The 21065-nt window shown below is 43.2% G+C and overlaps 1 protein-coding gene and 1 pseudogene across 2 annotated transcripts in view; both read right to left on the bottom strand.

Moving 5' to 3' along the window:
* DNAJC15 (DnaJ heat shock protein family (Hsp40) member C15) overlaps positions 1-20532 on the bottom strand; it is a 103905-nt gene extending 83373 nt beyond the window's left edge. Inside the window, exon 1 of one of the 2 annotated variants that reach the window (XM_029602940.1) lies at positions 20209-20532. In XM_029602940.1, coding sequence (XP_029458800.1) covers positions 20209-20307 — 99 coding nt within the window. In that variant the 5' untranslated portion in view covers positions 20308-20532. Of the gene's footprint in view, positions 1-19884; positions 20029-20208 lie in introns of those variants that run through there. The other variant, XM_029602939.1, reaches the window with a different exon arrangement.
* Positions 3399-12583, bottom strand: LOC115091548 (annotated as a pseudogene).
* Positions 20533-21065: the final 533 nt, after the last annotated feature.

Raw genomic sequence — 21065 nt, forward strand, 5'->3', positions numbered from 1 at the left:
TTGCTTGCATGAAATAGAAATGGCCCTGGGAGGGCCCTATCATCCGTTTATTTCCCCTCATCTTACAGAAAGCCTTCTGCATGATGCGAATGAATTCAGGAGAAAACTGCACCTTGATGCTGCCCTGCAGTCCCAGTGTCCATGGATCTATCCCTGCCTGACTGGCGCCTGCTGCTGAGAAGGCTCCCTAGACCCATAATCTCCTGTGCTACTTATGCTCTGCAGGGCTTGGTATTGTCTGTTCATCCTGGCTCCTTCCCTCCCAAAGTTGTGCAGACTTCACCCATGGTCCAGTCACTTAACTCAGTCTTTCCCCCACAATGTCTGTGCTCCAACTAAGGCCTCAAGTGCATTGCAGGCCTTGTAAAATGAGTTTGTGATGCTGTTCTGCCAGTGGCTCCCACAATGCTGGCACTTCCATCCCCGTCAGCCATCACCTGCAGAATGTTCGCAGATAAGGGCGGGGAGGAGAGAACCAAGTAGCACCTTGGTTCCTGCTGCCAGTGTCCTCTTTTCTTCTGCCCGCTTTTTTTTTTTTTTTTTAAATTTTATGCAGTTATTGAATAGCAGATGTTACCAGCACAAATGAGAACTGAATTTTTTTCCAGAGAAGGAAGAGCAGCCAGTCTTGGCCATCATCCCATTATTCCCTCTATTCATTTCGTGCTTTACTAGGGAAAGCAATCCACCAACAGGCCATTGACCTAGAAGTGAAATATCCTCTTCCTGTTATCCCAGACTAGTCACCACGATCTTCTGGAGGCAGAGAACTACAGGCATCTTGTCCTGATTCACCAGACTATATAGAAGGATGTGGCATCAGAAGCACAGAACGCCTTTTCTTTCTATCTGCTGATGTGAGCTCAACCCTCTTGTCTGGACTGGTCTGGCAAGATAAGGAAGCTATATTTTTGGTGAAGATCTAAAGCAAAACTGAACTAGAAAGGCTTCATCATTTTGGAGGACCTCCAAAGCAGACATGTTGCCGAAACACCATCAGTGTTGGGTCTGATCATCAATTTAGGTGCATTGTTTTGGCTTCTTATGGTTTTGATATACACATGGACTGAGGGTTTTTATAAGATAATAATGTTAGAATAAAGATGGACTTGGATATCATCATGTATCAATTCTGATGCCATGTATGAGATGCTGTAAGCAGATCACTAAAAGCTGTCTATGCTATATGATTGCCAACCTATGCAAAATATAAAAATATATATTGATAGGCCTTGTGAAATGATTTACTGAGAATCATGAGACAGAGAAGAGTTAAAAACGTTGAATGCAGATCAAATGGAAACCCAAGCAAAATACTTATTGATGAGAACACTCATCAATAAGTCTTCAAAGGAGAGCTGTTCAAATACAATGTTCTTATATACTCAAGACACAGCTGAAGCGTTACTGCAATGGACCATCCTAACACCCGCATGCACATCGCAAGTCTGTACAGGCTCAATCATAGGTTAAAAAATATGTTCCTTTTTTTAGTTTTGATTTTATAAATTTTTGCAAATAAAATGATATTACTTCCTTTTTTCAGTTGGCAAGCATGCGACACTATGACTTACAAGTCACTCAAATCACCCCCTTTACTGAAACAAAATTTTGTTACACACATGGTTTTTGCAATATATCCATAAGTGGGATGTGTTTTGCTTTTTTTTTTTTTTCTGTGTCTGCAATAAGTTTTAAAATAGCAAACTGTCAGTCATGTAACAGTAACTTTGGGGTTGCTCATTTGCATACAAAATGTCCTATTTTACTCAGTGAAAATGTTTTCTAAGCAAGTCCTAGCGAATTGGATGGTCATCATTTGCATTCCTATACCATACCATGTATCTGTTAACGGCATTGTGTAAAACTAATCAGACTGTGTAAGACTAATGAGACTTACTGTGTAAAACTAATGAGAAGACTCACTCATGGCTCAAGCCTTTCTGACATTCAAAGGCTACTAGAGCCATAAGAGGGCCTCTCACACAGCATTGTTAATTAAAGGAGAAAAGCAATGGAGTGGCACACTGGGCGGGATAATGGACTCCTGCTTTATGATGTACAACACTCAGTCTTTATAGGGCAGAAATGTAGAGACAAAGCTGCAGTGCTTATTTACAGCCTGCTACCGTCCTTTCCTGCCACTGACAATTTTTCTATTATACCAAGCAATCAGAAACATAAGTAAAACCGAGAGAGTGTGCTCCAACAGCCATTCTGAATGCAGCTTAATTTCCTGCACTATAATGTCAATTGTTCATTGCATTAATGAGTTACTGCTCTGTTATTTCCATGGGGGCCTGCTGTGAAATTTCACTTTTTCTAATACTGCGATTGCTTTCCTTTCCTTATGCAATTTTTGAAATCCACTTTACTATTATAAAGGTAGCTGCTTTCAGGCTGGCTGTACTTACCTCCTACTAGCAAATCCAGGCTTGCAGTTCTTCAGTCTGAGTGCCTGACAATTTAAGGGCCTGATTCACTAAAGCCCGGATTTCAAAAGTGGTGCACGCGTAAAATTCAGGGGTTTCACGTACAGTTTAGAATGGGCCCGGCCACGCACGTAACCTCCGATATGTGCACAAGTGCCGGGCCTCTAGAAAGGGGCGGGCTGGGACAGTGCCATTAGATGCTGACCCGGGGAAGCGCGTGCCAGCAGCCAGCCGGCACGCGGACGATAGTTCTGCTCCAGAGCAGCAGTAAGTATGCAAAAAAAAAAAGGGATTAGTTAGGATTAGTTTAGGGGTCGGGGAGGAGAGGGGAAAGGGGAGGAAGGGCAGGAAGAGTGTAATGCGCAGTTAAGATTCTATAGCAAGGGTCAGTGGCAGGCAGGAGAGTGGTCTGGGTCCATAGCAAGGTCAGTGGCAGGCGGCAGGCAGAAGAGTGGTCAAAGATCAAGGCAAGGGTCAGTACCAAGAATCAGACAGAGATAACGCACAGAGAAGGACAAGGTACTGGGACCAGACACAGGCAGACAAGCAGGGCTGGGTAACAAGGAGACAGACAACAGGACAAGACACAGAGGAACAAGGCAGGATACACAAAGCAAAGCAGATTACCGGGAGAAGTTTTAAACACTGCAAGGCTGGGAGATCTGCTGCTGAGGCACAGGTGGAGAGTGTGGCTTGGATTTAAATCCCCAGCTATGGCGATATTATCAGGAGGCGCCGTGGCTCTGGTTCACGCCATAGGGAGCCTTCTTAGAGAGCTGAAGTGTGCAAGTGTAAGGAGGGATGGCACTTGGACTGGCAAGATGGCGGTACCTTAGCGTTCCGAGTGTTCTGTGGTCCAGGCCACGTCAGAAGAGGTCAGAGGTGTCCAGGGGTGAGCTGGCTGGTCAAGGGGCTGTCCTGCAACTGAACCATCGTTACAGCATGCCCCCCTTCTAAATCCCCTCCCTAAGCTTCTTGGCTTAGGCTTCTAGTGAGAAGCACTGATGGAATTCCTTCACCATTTTGGGGGCTTGGAGGTCGGACGAGGGTTCCCATAAGTTTTCTTCCGGGCCAAAGTCCTGCCAGCATGAGATATTGCAACTTATTTCAAATCCTTCTGGAGTCCAAAATCTCCTGGATGTCGTGCAACGTATCCTCTTTGGCGATTATGTGCACAGATTTAAGAGGAGGTCTTGATGGCCATGACAGAACCACTGGCTTAAGAGACACATGAAACATGTTGTGTCGTGAGCGTGGACGGAAGCTTCAGCTGGGAGGCCGCTAGTCCTACTTGGCTGGTGACGGGGGAATGGTCCCACAAACCTTGGTGCAAATATAGTGCATTTTAAGATGCAGGTTTCGGGTGCTTAGCCACACTAGTTCCCCAGGCTTGAATTGTAGTGCCAGCCAATGCCTTTTGTCGGCTTGTTTCTTCAACTGTTTAGCAGCTGCAATAAAAAGCTGATGTGTTCTTTGCCATCACTCTTGGAGGTTGTGACTAATGGAATAAGCCGCAGGGCAGGAAACAGAGAGTGGAACTGGAAGTCATATCCTTGTATGTTGGCCAAAACTATTTGGAGGGGTGAAGATCCAGAAGAACTCACCACATGGTTGTTGTGGCAAAACTCCGCACATGGGAGAAGGGCACACCAGTTGTCTTGGCACTCATTATCATATGCTCTTAGAAAACTTTTGAGGGTCTGGTTGACCCTTTCCATCTTCCCGTTACTTTGCGAATGGTATGCAGAGGTGAAATCCAATGTGACACCAAATTTCCTACACAGGCTCTTCCAAAAGCAGGCTGTGAACTGAAATCCTCAGTCTAAGAGAATATAGAAGGGAGTCTGTGTAGGCGGAAGGGATGTTGCACAAAGAGTATGATGGTCAATTAATTCATTGAACATAAGAACTTGCCATGCTGGGTCAGACCAAGGGTCCCATCAAGCCCAGCTTCCTGTTTCCAACAGAGGCCAAACCAGGCCACAAGAATCTGGCATTTACCCAAACACTAAGAAGATCCCATGCTACTGAGGCAATTAATAGCAGTGGCTATTCCCTAAGTAAACTTGAGTAATAGCCGTTAATGTAGACTTCTCCTCCAAGAACTAATCCAAACCTTTTTTGAACCCAGCTACACTAACTGCACTAACCACATCTTCTGGCAACAAATTCCAGAGCTTTACTGAGCGTTGAGTGAAAAAGAATTTTCTCCTATTAGTCTTAAATGTGCTACTTGCTAAGAGTATATCTAAGATATACTACATTCCCTATTCCAGATTAAGGATTCCAGAGGGTGAGGAATTAATGGATCAGGTTCAACAGGAATCACCAAATTTGACTACTTTTTTAGAATCTTCAATTTTCGATATTCCTCAAAGGGCCACACTATTGGTAACTCTTTGCAGAGAGAGTGATAAAAATATAATTATGCAAAAATATTTCAAAAACAAAGAGTTCTTGTTCTGTGGACAAAAAATACAAGTGTTTCCTGATGATTCGCGAAGCACACAATTTAGAAGGAAACAGTTCCTAGAGATGGCAATAGGAGCGACATTCTTTCTAAAATGTCCTTGCAAATGTTCTGTAGTATTGCAAAAAAGTAAATTTTCCAAGATCCAGCACATCTGGAATCCTTTCTGGTTGATAAAGAAAGGTATCTCCTTTATGAGTAAAATATTTTACATTTCTTATAAATATTCTTGTTAAAATCCTCCCATTATGGGGACTAGGAATTTTGATGTATTAAGAGTGATAAATTTGCTTTATGTTTTCTTGACATGCAAAACTCTTGCTTATTGATTTTTTACAATTGTAATTTTGTTTAAATATCTCAATAAACTATAAATTAAAAAAATGTGCTACTTGCTAACTTCATGGAATGTCTCCTAGTCCTTCTATTATTCGAAAGTGTAAATAACTGATTCACATCTACTCGTTCAAGACCTCTCATGATTTTAAAGACCTCTATCATATCCCCCCTCAGCCGTCTCTTCTCCAAGCTGAACAGCCCTAACCTCTTCAGCCTTTCCTCATAGGGGAGCTGTTCCATCCCCTTTATCATTTTGGTTGCCCTTCTCTGTGCCTTCTCTTTTATAATAGAAGTTTATTAGAGGAGAGGAAGAATATTGTGGATATGGCACAAAAAAGTGGGCCATCTCTGGTGCAGAGAAAAGACTTTGGAGCGGTGTGAAGTGAGTCATCTTAGAAAAGCAATCCACCAGGTCCAATATAGTGGTGGAGCCATTAGAGAGGGGAAGTTCAGTGACAAAATCAGTGGCCATGTGGGTCCAGGGTTCCTCGAGGGCTGGCAATGGCTAACACAGCCCCAAGTACGAGAATGGGAACTGTTATGCATTACATAAATAGGATAGGATTCCACATAGCGCTTCATGTCTTACTTCACTTGAGGCCACCAATAATGGCAGAGAATTAGTTCCAGGGTTCTGATGACACCAGGATGTCCTGCCAGGCAGGAGTCTGGAGCCCATTTGAGTATCTTTTCTTTTAGTTGTTTTAAGGATCACTGTATTCCTGGACAGCATGGGCACTGTTCAGCAACTACAATTCTTGCTGGGTCTATAATGTGGCAAGGAGGCTCTACGGAATCTTCAGTCTTGAAAGACCAAGAAAGGGCATCAGTTTATTGGTTCTTTTCTACTGGGTGGTACTGTAGTTCAAAGTCAAAATGTTTAAAGAACAACCACCATCAGGCTTGTCTGGTGTTTAGCCGCTGGGTCTTCAGCAGGTATTCCAGGTTATTGTGATCTGTATAAATGGTGATCAGGTGCCTAGCTTCCTCTAGTAGATGATGCCACTTCTCCAATGCCAACTTCCTGCCATACATTCACGATCTCTGAATGTAAATCTTTTCACCAGGGGTGAATTTTTTGGAGAAGTAAAAGCATGGCTGGTGAAATGGCTCTGGCCGGCGCAATAGAGACATAGTGAAACTTATCTCTGTCTCTGCTTCTCTTCCTCTGTAAGCCTAGCCTGGCTCAGTTGCATTGGTTCTTTGGAGGCAACTGCCAACTTAGGACCAAATGGGGATGCTGGAATTGGGGGGACTAGGTAGACAAGTGCCAGGAAGCTCTGCTTTCTTGTGCACATTACTGGAACCTCAAGTCCACCTAGATAGCCAGGGCAATCAGGCCTTCCATGTGTGTGGAATCTCTCAGCCTACCAGCTCATCTTTTATTCACCCTGATAGCCCCTGCCAGAAACTGGCCAACTGGCTGTCCTCTCCCCAGTGGAGCTCTGAGGCCAGGGTGCAGAAATGTATAGCATACTCTTCCATGGTGCGAGTTCCCTAGCAAATTTGCAGCATTTAAATGAGGCACGACCAGGCTCAAACACTAGACGAAACTGCTGTAAAAAGTTGTCCAAATTCTCGAGGAGTGGGTCATTTCATTCCCACAAAGGGGAGGCCCAGGAAAGGGCAGAGCCACATATCAAGGAGAGCATGTAGTTCACACCTTAGTAAGGTCGAATGGGAAGAGGGCCACCTGGAGCTCAAAATGCATTCTGCATCAACTGATAGAGCCTTTGCATACCTTGCGGTCTCCGAGATACCTGGGAGGTAGTGAAAGATGCAGCATGGGCCAGGGACATGAGCCGGCACAGCTGGAAGGAGAACCACAAGGACTTGTGCTGGCATAGATAGCCGTGCCTGAATAGCATCCACGCACATCGAATTCCCTTGAGAAAACCAGTTACTTGGTTAAGCAGTTCCTCCTGCTGCTGAATATGCTGAGCCAGGACTGTGTATGGCCTGGACTGAGGGCAGATCCTCCAGATTCATGGCCTCAGGAATCTATCATGGTTGTGAGTCCTTGTGCTGTGACATCGTTGACACAGCCTAGAAGGCGAACCCAGTAGGCCCAAGCAGACAGCTGGCAGACACGCCCTTGGCTGGGATTGAGCTGGACCTTAACCTATACCAGCTCCATTCTCCAGAGCTAACCCTTTGGATTTCCAGGGGATGGCATGACTTAGGTGAGGTCCCAAAGGGCAGTCAGGAAAAGAGCAGGCTGAGGTCAGGGCAGGCAACAAATTGTATTCCATAGCAGGAGTCAGTGGCAGGTGGCAGGCAGCAGACAAGAAAAAACAGTCAAAGTCTAAGCCAAGGGTCAATACCGGGATTCAGGCAGAGACAACACACAGCGAAGGAAAAAGTACTGGGACTAGACACAAGCAGACAGACAAGCAGGGCTGGGCAACAAGGAGACAGACAACTGGACAAAACAGAGAAACAGGGCAGGATACACAGAGTAAGGCAGAACACCAGGAGAAGCAACATTCAGCGCAAAGCAGGGAGACTGGTTACTGAGGTGCCAGTGGAGAGTGTAGCTGTAGTTTAAATCCCCAGTGATGTTATCAGGATGTGCAGTGGCTCTGGTTCCCACGGTGAAGCCTTCTTAGAGAGCTGGAAAGCACGTGCGTAAGGAGATGCAGTATTCAGATTGGCAAGACGGCAGTGTCTTGGCTGCATGGCAGGCCCTCAACATGTCAGTGTTCCATGGTCCAGGCTGCATCAGAAGAGGCTGGTGGTTTCTGGGGGGGTGAGTTGACCACTCGCAGGGCTGTCCCACAACTGGACCATTGTTACACAGAGTGAATGGAAGAAGTAAGGGAATGGAGGAAGAAACATGAAGAGAATGTGTGTATTTTGTGTGAATGTTCAAAGTGCGTCACACAAAGATATTTCTAGAAGATGAAACTTCCAACAGGCCCTAACCTGCTGCTTTGTGCCCTGGCTACAGACATGATATGCAGGATGAACTAAGATCTATTGGCTAGGAAGCAGGTCTCACAAAAACATCTGCCATGGATCCAAGCCACCATATTTCATGACTGAGGCATGTGCAAAGAGAGCATTCACTGTGAGGGCTCCTGAGAGCTTCACATTCTGCATCGACACATACAGACATACAGCTGCATACTCTGCACTGACGCATGTGGACAGAGTACATTCATGGTGCTGTATGCTGCTGGGAGCCGCATGTGGCACTCACTCAGCTCTCTCCACAAACTTCAGCCATAGTTGAGCTGTCGGGGACTGTGCATCCCACCAACCGCTGACAGACAACATCCAGCTAAGTGTATAATACATGGTGACAATAAAAAGTACACACTTAATATTTCAAATTAAAATTGCTAAACTACAAGAAATTTGCAAAAAAGGATAGAAAAAAGAAAGGTGACCTACATCCTTGAGGACAGACCCTTAAGCGGATAAAAACCAGGATATTATTATTTATTTATTTGATTTATATTCCACTTTTCGGCACTTCAAAGCAGATTACATTCAGCTACTGTAGCTATTTCCCTATCCCCAGAGGGTTTGCAATATAAGCGGCGGATTTTCTAAGTTCACAGAACCTAGAAAATCCGGTGGTAACATGGGGCGGTCCTGCGCTAGCCGGCAGCGATCGCACAGCTGCAGTGCTATCGCTGCCGGCGACTGCCGAATAACTACACCATAAAAGGTGTAGTTATTCGGCGCGAAATAGGCAGTGAAAAGGCTCCTTACCTTTTCGCTGTCTTTGCGGAGTCAGCCCCGGTGAGGCCCCGACTCCTCCTCTTCTGGGGCCGACTCCGCCCCAATGCCCCCTTCGCAGGCGTGCGCTACGACTTCTAGCTATCGCACGCTTGCGCTACCAGCGCAAGCGTGCGATAGCCTTAGAAAATAAGGCCCTAAGTTTGTTATGTCATTTCTAAGCCGCTTATGTTGGTAACCCTAAGCATCTAACAAAACATGCATAATTGAAAATCAGCATATACAATAAAAAGGAAATAAAACATCACATTAAATCATCAAATATTAAACATTAGTGGATTCAAAAAACAGTTGAACAGCAAAAATAAGATTTATTTATTTTATTTATTTATAGTTTTTTATATACCGCGGCACGTAATGCACATCACCTCGGTTTACAGCAAACAGTAATTCAGCCAAAGGCTTTACAATGAAAATAAGTGGAAAAAGCAAAGTGCTTATTTAACAGAAGAACTAGGAGTATACATATCAAATACATATGTGTAACAATATTAACTAAAGTCTGTCTTGAAGGGAGTTATTTCTAAGGAAGAGGAGGGTAAGGGAAAGGGGGAATCATAGTGGGGGGGAAAGGGAGTCAGACCCGCACTGCTGGTCTGACTCTCTTATCCCCCCCCCCCCTAATAAAAAAAATATCAAATTAATTCGATGTCAGGCTAGACTATTGACTTTTTTTTTTTAAAGGCTTGAAAGAAAGAAAGTTTTTAATTATTTTCTGCAAAGCTTAGAGCATGGAATCAGATGTAGTAGTTCTTCTGGTAAGTGATTTTAGTATTCTGACACAGCAAAAGAAAAGGCACGTTTAAGAAATTCCTTTAGTCATACTTGATGCCTAGATGGAAGCTCCAATAAAAGCTTTTAAGAGGACCTTAAGGCTCTTGTAGGGCAATAAGGTTTTAATATTGGAGAAATCCAAGGAATGGCAAGATGTTTATGAAAATCATGCACCAGGCTAGGAATTTTATAGTTGATCCTCACCTGTACAGAGAGCCAATAAAAGTCTGCCAAGTCATGGGATTGCTGAAAACCTTTCCCAGGAGCAAAATAAAAATTTCCAGCTCCTTGTTGACTTCCAGGAAATCTATACACTTTGCAGCCCTTGTTTTTCTGTTCCTGCATTTTTAGGCTGAATCTGTCCCTTTGACACTGTTCAATGGGGTCTGGGTTCTTGAAGGCTCAGCTCCTCTTTCTGTAGGCCTCTTTGACATCCCCTCATGTGTTACAATATCTGAAATCTTCAGATTCAGCTTCAAAGCAGCTCCCACAGCCGTTGGGATCCAGGAAGCTCAAATCAAAACACCGTTTTTCTCTTCCTTCAGCATGTCATGTTTTTCTGCCTCTGAAGTCACAGGCTTTCCCGTCCTTGTCCAGTTGATGTTTGAAAAGATTGTGCTCCACATCCAACTGCTGCTCTCCTGCCACATCCATTGCATCAATGCTCAGGTAAGCACAGGGCATATGAGGGAAGAACATGTCAATGTTAATCTTCAGCTTATCTCCTCTTGATTTATTGACAACTCGGGATAGTACTGGAGCTTCGAGAAGAAAAGGAAGAGAATTCTCAGACCACTGATAAAGAGTCACCAAGGCGCCTCCGCAGGACTTCACCCAGAAATCCTCCAGGATCTTGAGATATGTGTTTGTACCTGTGGCAACGAAGGGTAAAAGTGACTTGCTCAAGATCACAAGGAGTGGCAATACGATTTGAACCTTGCCTTGCAGCCCACTGCACTAGCAACTAGGCTACTCCTCCACTCGTATGTATTAATTTTTTATTTCATCTAGGGTGTACCCGTTACTAATTTTTGTTATTGCTATTTAGCAGTAAGAACATAAAAAGGAAGCAATACAGTGAAGAAGCAGACAAATGGAAATTTGGTAGAACCCAGCAAAGTACGGCTTCTTTAACCTTGGAAAATCCCACCCATGAAGGGCGCAGGTCTAGTCCTAGCTGAAGTGCAGTACTAATCAATGGTTCTCAAAAGGAACCTCCAAAGGTGGCCCACTATGTTTACTGAGATCAGTTATGTAGAAGAGAATTGCGAGACTGGAAGATTGGGCTTCCAAATGGCAGACAAAATTTAATGTGGACAAGTGCAAAGTGATACATATAGAGAAAAATAGCTCTTGCTATAGTTACACAATGTTAGGTTCTATCTTAGGAGTTACCATCTAGGAAAGAGATCTAGGCGGCCAGAATACTGTGCACCCCGGTCTCCCACTGATGTGGCTACTCTTCCCTGCCCCTCCTCTGCTCCAGCAGAACGCAGAGATCTCTTCTTCCACCTGGGCTGTCAGCATTTTCAAGCCCGGGCGGAACACTAACAGCAGAGCTGATGGAAGGACTAAGTGGCCATCTACAAAGAACGTGTGGGGGTGGGGAGCCGCGCGGGTGGTATGGCCTCCTTATCGGCATGGTTGGAAGAGGAAGCGAGGTGGACCTGTACAGGATCAAGAGAAGAAGCAGTGGGAGCCAAATTTGAAGAGGCACAGCTTCAGCCCCCACAGCCCCAAGAAAGAGAACAAGTCCCGTTGGCCAAAAGGGCTGGAGGAGGACAGGCTGAAGCTTCAAGCTGCTGCTGTAATTTGTGCTTCCAGGAGAGAAACAGCGCACTCGCGTGTGTGAGAGAGAGAGACATCCCATGTATTTGTTTGCCTGTGTGAGACTGAGCGTGCAAGACTAAGAGACTCCCTGTGAGTGTGTTTGCCTGTATGAGACTGAGCACAAGAGAATGAGAGACAGCCTGTGTATGTGTGTGAGCATGAGAGGGAGAGACAGCATGCGTGTATGTGTCTATGTGGGTGCAAGACAGGCTGTGTATTTATGTGAGACTGAGCATGTGAAATTGAGGGAGACAGTATTTGCATATATGAGAGAGAAAGAGAGAGGCGAAAGTTTGAGCAACAACCCCCCTCCTCTTGTCTTGCTAATCCAAGACAATCTCAGAGCACCATGAATTCAAAAGTTCCCAGGTATGGACAGCAGGGGAATTTTGTTTTTATCATTATTAGTTTTAATTATTGGATGTTTGTGACTGTTTTGAAATGTTTTATTGGTGTTTGGAAAATTTTGTATGCGTTTTTAATTGTTAGATGTTATTCTGCTCTTCAGTTATGAAATATTTATTCTTTTTTAAATTAGTATGATTTTATTACTATTGATTTTATATTTTTTCTATTTTTGTTTTATGAGGAATGGTGATTCTGTTTTTCCATTGTTGTTTCCAGTTCAGTTTATGTCTATATATTTCTATTCATACTTACAGTATGCTCTTTTAATTCCTTATTATGTGAGGGTCTGTCTGTATTCTGCAAGTATGACCAAGGTGAGGTGTTCTAACAGTGTGTAGTTTCTGTGTAGGGATCTATAGCAGCCTGGCTTGATCCATTTTCCTATTATGAGGTATATTGGAATTTTAGGACCTGGTGTAATATTAGCACTTCTATCTTTTCATAAGTAGGGTTGTTACTGTTTGCGTGCTGGCAGTGTTGTTTTTGTATGGAGTTTTACTATATTGTTGTTATAAATTCTTTTACTCATGACTTTCTGAGTGCTAAGCCCACACTGAACATTTATCAATATGTCTAATGCCATATTCGGAGTGTCTTTTTTTTACGGGATTTTCTGGTTGGCACCACAATAGTGTATGTAAATATAATTTACATGTAGTAACATAGTTAATTTTATAGTTTTTAGTGATTATATAGTATTTGCTATTGTTTAAGGATTTTAGATATGTAGTATTTAAATTGTTTTATGCTGTTTATTATAAGATGTAAACCGATATGATATTATTTGAATACCGGTATAAAAATAAATAAATACATGTTATAAGTGATAATTTATTTCAGACTGTACTTTTAATGTTATTTTTCAAATAAAATCTATTATAAATGCATAATTTTTAATTATGTGGGAAGGGGAGGATTCGCAAGGCAGACTTCTTCATCCAGTGGGCCCAGTAGGACACAGCTCTTGTCCTCCATTCCTGCCGGAGCCCATTGAGAAATGGCAATTCTCTTTCTCTTCCAGGTCAGTGATAACTGATTCTATCTTCCCCTGCTGGGCCCGAAAGTAACAGCAGAAGAAAAACGTTTGGTGGCCCCTCGGGGGACAGAGAATGCAGCTTGAACAAAAATGTATGTTATTTTTGTTCAGAGAGAGTACTCTTATCTTTCTCTTGTGTCATTTTTAACAATAAGAGTAATACTGAGGCTTTTTTTTTATAGTTTAGCTGTGGATTTTTGTGAGTGGTGTGCCACACATGTGAGCACTGTCCATCAGGTGTGTCATGATGGGAAAAAGGTTGAGAACCACTGCCTTAATCTACTGTGGAATGAGAATCCGTCGCAATCTTTTCCCTCCACCCCAAAAGTCTTCATATCCAGTTGTCAGCAGCCACCCAAGAAAGTGATGAAAGAACTTGTTACCCACATCCTCCAATGTTCGGAGCAGGTTAGAATAATGCATTCACAATGAAAGTAAAAAAAAAAACACAAACCACATTCATAAAACAGGAAAAACAAAAGACCAAAACAAACTAAACACGGCATGTTCTATAGTGCAACAATCGATCACACTGGTCTGGTCAAAATCTAGAAAAACAATAAAATTGCATTGGTGTGTTCCTTCTGTATGTGGTGATTGTGCCAGTCCTTTGTGCTCACAGACCCGGGTAGCAGTTTGCTTTCCTTAGAGGATGCAACCTGCTGCTCTGTGTGATCAGCAGTGCCTCATCTGCTACAGGAAATAGTAGAGAAAGGAATAGGGACAGACGCTACTCAGATGGCAAAAATGTGGCCAAATCAATTTCATGGTTGCATTTGCCATCTGATCACTGGATCTCTTCCACAATACACCATTTCTTATTATAATCTGCTGTTACATGCATTTATTTGCCGTTTGTCTACACCTGACCACAACTGTCCCCTGGCAGTCGTATGTAAATTGCATCATTAGCCTGGTTGAAAGCGGACATAAATCTACTGAATTCAACCTCTTTCAAGTAATATGTGTTTGGGCAATTACTCGTCTGTTGTGAATGAAAGCCAATTACCTTCCACAAGGAAAAGATGATGCCCTGACTAAAGACATCAGCACCTATTACTGTAACAGTGATGCGGTGCCAAGTTTCACGAATAAGCTCACAGAGCTTCATTTTAAAAATATTTATTGAAGAGCTAGCGCCATAGTTCAGGCCATCGTGCTGTACGCAGCAGCACAGGGGCCAACCTTCAGAAGCCTGGTCCATCGGGTCCGTTCAGCCAGGGTGTGCCACGGAGCTGGCGACTTTCTGGTCTCCAAGAATTTTGGTTTCATTTGCAAGTCTGATTGCATATTCTGGCATTGTTACCACACAGAGCTAATTTCCCTCCCAAAACTGATGAGAATTATCTTAATTTTCAAATGCTCACACAGCTACTTAGAGGAGCCCATGGTTGTCAAAAGCAGACAGAGCAAGTAGAGTATTTGTTAAATCGTCTTCACCTGATTAACTGAAGACCTAATGAGTCACAATATTTTGGGTTTTATTAAAAAAACCAACCAAACAAACCCTAAAAAACCCAGTAATGAATCAGATGGAAGGGTGTTCAAACTTTGCACACCATATTCACTTTTTTAAAATCAGCAAATAAGTATTGTTTATACATTTGTATGCAAATGTTTAAGCACCCCTGATCAAATTGTATTTTTCAGTGAATTTCTAAATGAACAGAAACTCATCCAGCTTCTACATGGTACAGAGTTAAATACATCTTTCTACAGTGTTTAATGTAAAATTATTATATAATTATAAGTACATTGTTCTAACCATAGTTTAATTAAAAAAGGATAACTGCAAGCATCTACTAAGGCTATCTGAGCCTCTCCCACCCTCCTTACTGCTGGGGACAGAGAAATAACTACAGCACCTGAATGTAATCCGCTTTGAAGTGCTGAAAAGTGGAATATGAAATAAATAAAAATTCTTGTTCAGTGCTATAAAAGCCACAGACATTTCTAACTGGCTTTCATTTAGAAAAGCGGAAATCTCATTAGCATTGATGAACAGAATCAGGGTAGGCCAAATATCTTAAAGCTAACCTTTCAATGGTTTGACAGGATTTAGTGATAATAAATTTAGATACTTTGAGAATCTTATAACATTTACATTTTTATGCTGTATTTTAAATGTATGATAAATACTCCTGGAGGAATTCTGCTAAAAAAAAAAAAAAGGAAAATTCTGCACCAAAAATATTAAAATTATGCACACACATTTTCTAAATTCTGAAAAATTCTGCATATTTGTCAAAATAACAGAATATTTTTTTGCAAATTAGCAGTCATATGTTTTCTATCACATATCATCTGCCACACACATGTTCTGTCTCTCCACATACAACTCTCTCACACACACACACACAGTCTCTCTCTCCCCCCCCCACACACACAGACTCCCAGGCAGACACCTACCCACCCACACCAGCTTACAACAAACACATGGGCTCACACATGCACTCTCTGGGGCCTGGGCCTCTTTTTCAGGCGCCAGCAGGATGAGGTCTGCTGGCAGCCCCTGGGCTCTCTCTCTCTTTCACCACAGTGGGCCTGGCGTGAGAGGAGGTAAACAGAAACAGAAGCAGAGGTCAAAGGAGGATTCACATCTCCATCTGCTCTAGGCTAGGGGCAGCAACCCCTGTCAATGCACTGGACAGCTGAGCAGACAATGACCTCCACTGCTACTGAATCAGGAAACTAGCTCCAAGCCTCACATGCAGCAGCAGGAGTTGCATTTAACCAAACATCTTCAGCTGCTGTGGGGCCAGTCTCGTGCAGCAGGAAATGATGTTTGGTTAAACGCAACCTCTGCGGGGGAAGTCAGAGTCCACTCAGTTGTCCAATGCCAGAACATATGGAAATATGAATCCCCCCTTGACTTCTGTCCCTGTCCCCATTCACCTACTTTCCCATCATACCACGAGACCTCAATAGAAACACTCTCCCCCCTCTTTCCTCCTCCCCACCCTTCTCCTCGTTCACCAATTGTATGGTCCTGGCCTTTACATGGTGGAGCTTGCTAATCTCGCCCATGCCACGCTGCCTCTGTTCCCAGTGCGAACCTCGCCCATGTCACGATGCCTCCGCGCTCCCGGTGACGCTTCCTCTTCCAGCAGGCGAGCATGCTAACATAGCAGTCTCGGTGGCAGTGAAGCCGAGACTGCTATGCTAGGCAAGGGAGGAAATGTTGAGATTACTTACCTGATAATCTCCTTTTCCTTAGTGTAGACAGATGGACTCAGAACGAATAGGTATAGTATGCTCGTGCTAGCAGTTGGAGACGGATCTGACGTCAGCACGGGTATATATACCCCCACAGGAAGCGTAGCAACTCAGTAATCTTCCTTGCAAAAGCTGTTATGGATGTGTGTACTGACGCTCAGTGAAATAGTGAGGAAAGGCTGAAGAGGTTAGGGCTGTTCAGCTTGGAGAAGAGACAGCTGAGGGGGGATATGATAGAGGTCTTGAACGAGTAGATGTGAATTGGTTATTTACACTTTCGGGTAATAGAAGGACTAGGGGGCATTCCATGAAGTTAGCATTTAAGACTAATTGGAGAAAATTCTTTTTCACTCAATGCACAATTAAGCTCTGGAATGTGTTGCCAGAGGATGTGGTTAGTGCAGTTAATGTAGCTGGGTTAAAAAAAAGGATTGGATAAGTTCTTGGAGGAGAAGTCCATTAACTGCTATTAATCAAGTGTACTTAGGGAATAGCCACTGCTATTAATTGCATCAGTAGCATGGGATCTTCTTAGTGTTTGGGTAATTGCCAGGTTCTTGTGGCCTGGTTTTGGCCTCTGTTGGAAAAAGGATGCTGGGCTTGATGGACCCTTGGTCTGACCCAGCATGGCAATTTCTTATGTTTTTAATAAAGTTAGGAATCATATTTCTTCTATTCCAGTTTCCTTACATTGGTTACCAATCCATGCTCGTATTAAATTTAAAATTCTCACTCTGATTTACAGAGCATTAAGGAATAATGCACTAATTTGCTTTAGCACCTTATTAAAAATCTACAGACCTGTACATTCTTCTTTGTTCTGTTGGGAAGACTTTTTTAGATGTTCCCTTAGTCAGAGCAGCTCTATAGCAGAAATTTGGGATAGGACATTTTCTATCCCAGGTCCTACTCTTTGGAGTTTATCTCCTGAAAGTTTATTAGTTGAGCTGAGTTTGTCCAGCTTTAAAAAAAAAAAAGACAGCTAAAAATCTATTTGTTTTCTCAGGGTTTAATAAATATAGGAGAGGATATGTCTTAGTTATTAGCACTTGAGTTCTAGAAGCAGCATTGTCGAAAGGACATCATAGAAAGGCCACCAAAATGATGTAGATTTGTCTGACATGAGATTTAAAAATCTAATATGTACAGCTATGAGCAGAAAAGGCAGAGGGACATGACAAAAACATTTACATTTCTCAATAATACACACAAAAAGGGAAGCATTTTTCAGTGAAAAAGAAATTCTAAAATAAGGAAATATGAGGTGAGAGAGAGACTCAGGTGTTAACATAAGTATTTAACAGAGAAAAAGGGAAGGATGCACTGAACAGCTTCCCAGTGAAGATGGTGGGCATAAAAACAGTAATGGAATTCAAGAAAGCACAGGATAAGTGTGGTACCCCTACTGGATTTGGCCACCAGATGTCAGTGTCCTTACATTTTGCAAGAAGTCATCCATACCCCTCAGTCCCTCCCACTTGGAGGCTCTGGATTGGATGCTTCACTGCTATTTAGCCCTGCCATGTTAATACACCATGGGTTCAGGTTGAAGAAGCAGTCGGAGAGTGAGGATGTATTTTTCCATACACTCTGGTAGGGCCTCCCAGCCTTGCCCTAAGGAGTTTTCTTTTAGAAAGAGATACCTCATCCTGCACTCCCTGCCAGAGGGTCCTTCTCACTATCAGGCCGATACAGTAAAATTCGCAGGAGAGCGGATGAGCGCTCACTCTCCTGTGCACGCGATTCACTAAAAAAAAAAAAAAAAATTCAAATTAGGGCCCACGGTAAAAAGAGCGGCTGCTGTCAGCGAGTTTGACAGCCGACGCTCAATTTTGCCGGCATCTGTTCTCAAACCTGCTGACAGCCACGGGTTCGGAAACCGGATGCCGGCAAAATTGAGCGTCCGGTTTTCAACCCGCAAGCCGATTTTAAATTTTTTAAATTTTTAATTATTTTTAACTTTTGGGACCACTCCGACTTAATATCGCAACGATATTAAGTCGGAGGGTGTACAGAAAAGCAATTTTTTACTGCTTTTCTGTGCACTTTCCCAGTGCCGGCAGAAATTAACGCCTACCTTTGGGTAGGCGCTAATTTCTGAAAGTAAAATGTGCAGCTTGGCTGCACATTTTACTTACTGAATCGCGCGGGAATAACTAATAGGGCCATCAACATGGATTTGCATGTTGCGGGCGCTATTAGTTTCGGGGGGGAAGGGGAGGGGGTTGGACGCACGTTTTCGACACGCTATTACCCCTTACTGAATAAGGGGTAAAACTAGCACGTCGAAAACGCACGTCCAAACGCAGGTTAACAGTGTGCTCCTGTATCGGCCTGTATGTTACAGAGAGGTAGACTGTTTATGCCTGATATCCTTTAGGGGCAAAAGGTTTCTCACTAGGGAACTAAAGTTCTGTGAGCCTTCCCTAAACCTTTGGTAGGCAAGCACCAATGATGGATCCTGCTGTGAGAGACAGTGAAGGCTAGAGGAATCCTGTTTTAGAAGGGACTGTGGTTCTCCCTGTTTCTTTGGGGAAAGTCATCCTTGCTGGGTGTACTTAAGAGGACAGGGCTGAAAACCATTTACAACCTGAATGTGGCAAGCACCTGTGACAGCATGAATGCCAGTGGGATGTATCCAGTTAATCTTTAAAGTATTTTTTGGAATGAGTTAAGTGGGGAGGTTTTTGGATCCCCCTTCCCCACTGAGATTTCAGTCCCACTGACTTTTCCCTAAGAGAAGTCCCCAGGGAAAAGAACAATCAAGGATGAAAGGAACAACTAAACTAAAAAAACGAAGAACAAGATAAGGAGATACCATTCAGATTTCCACCTGAGGAACCAGGAACAGGCTGGGTGACCAGGATGAAGATGTCTAAAGGTAGGATTTTTCAGTAAAGATCAGATACCTCCAATAGGATTCCCATACAGCAGCTGGGAGAGTTATGTGCAATAAAAATCACGATGGGCTCTACCCAGAGGTCTGGGACAAGGATACCTACCTACCCAGAACTATCTTTTATCATCATTCAGATGTTTATTCCTCAAGTTTGGACAAATGGGCTTTATTTAACTTTACCAATCTGTAAACTTTAACACCCAGTCCTGGTCCTGTCTGAGTTATTACAGCCTCTCATCTCATGGGAAGCACCTGTACTACATACACACTGGCCACCTTTTTTCATCATTTGGGCCATAAGCAAGAGCTCCACCACCTCCACCCTAAAGAGTTGGGGTGGGATGAAATGGTTAGCCGGAACAGCCCCAAAAGATAAATTAGGGGTGTACCCTAAAGAGGAATAATCCTAAAATAGGGGTTACATAAGCATGGAGAATGATTAGTTGTAGGGGAGGGATGGTAAAGCTGGATTATAATATGCTTTGTGAGTGAAACTTCAACAGGAAGGAAACTGAGCAGACTGCATGGGCCTTGCAGTCTCTTTGCTAGAGGTACTGGGTGCTTTTTAAATAAGAGGCAAGAAATCATATTAAGCAATAAACACAAAATAGGAAAATCTCGCAATACATCTGCTATCATATGCATTTATTATTAATGATCAGCTTAATGAAAAGGGTTGGGATATTCTACTGCCAACGAGTAATGTTAGTCCAATAATCTTTTATTTGTGTACCTTGACAAGCCGGCACCACCAGTTCAGGAAGCCACTGACCAAATTTTCTTGAATGCATATTTTAAAACCGATAATGCACTTAAAACTTAAGGCTAAAGCAAGTTCAATATCAGCTTCCTGACACCTCATTCAAGATATGTTCATAAGCTCCTCCCACTAATACATCCCCGTGGGAAAAGCGCGTGATGACGCTTCCACCGGCAGGCACGCTCCACCTCGCAACGCATCTAGTAGTTATTGCGTCATTCTCATCAAACTCCCGTTTCCTGGCCTCGGCGGACTGGAAATGGGAGCGAAACAACCACCGCACCTTGGGATACTCACAAGTCTCCTATCGATATCGGCTTTGCTTCGCTGTGCGGCGCTGCCAGTATACTCGGCGTACCGTAAGGTCTCCGAGAACCCAGCTTTGGGGTTGGCCATGATAAATTGAAATCCCTGCCTTGGGAAAATGGCGCGTGCGCAGAAAGAAATACGGCTACTCCCATGAGCCAAAAATAACTGCGACCGACATCAGTGCGTGTTCTTTGGTTTGTGCAGATGTAGTCCGGCAGCTTATGATTTTTTTTTTATTTGTACAAGAGTTGCAGTCTGTCCAGTTTCCTGTAGCAGTGGAGTCAAGTGGTGAGGACCAGGTTCATTAACCCCTTCGCGAGCTCTCAAGCTCAGCTGAAAGGCCAATGTCCTAAACTCATTGCGCAAATCTTAGACTTTTGTAGCTTGCTGCTGCTGTTTCCAGACAACTGGAAGGACAGAGCCCAGCCTCATCAAATTGGTTCAGCATTCTGAGTGTCAAAAGATCGAAAGGCAATTACATTGCCTTAGCTGTGGGATGCATCCCTCCCAAATAAATATTTCCACCATTTTTGAAATATAATAATGGCTAGTGGATGTGAACACTATGAATAAAACAGAAGAGGCAGTAAATGTCACCATGTGTTTGGATTTATACACGTGTATTTTTTTTTCTGTGTAATAATTATATCTAAATATATCTCCTGAATATTAATTATAGACATCTGAAAACCAGAAATAGCTGTATTTCTTCAGGGCTGGAACTCTGATGGTTGTTTACACTGGGATGGTTTGTCCAAAAAAGCCCTCATTAAATGGAAGACAAAAGATACTTATGAGAAACCATTTACTTTACTGAATGTCATAAGAGGTTAGAGTAGTAAGAG

Source organism: Rhinatrema bivittatum, chromosome 5 (assembly GCF_901001135.1).
Source record: "Rhinatrema bivittatum chromosome 5, aRhiBiv1.1, whole genome shotgun sequence".
NCBI lineage: Eukaryota > Metazoa > Chordata > Amphibia > Gymnophiona > Rhinatrematidae > Rhinatrema > Rhinatrema bivittatum.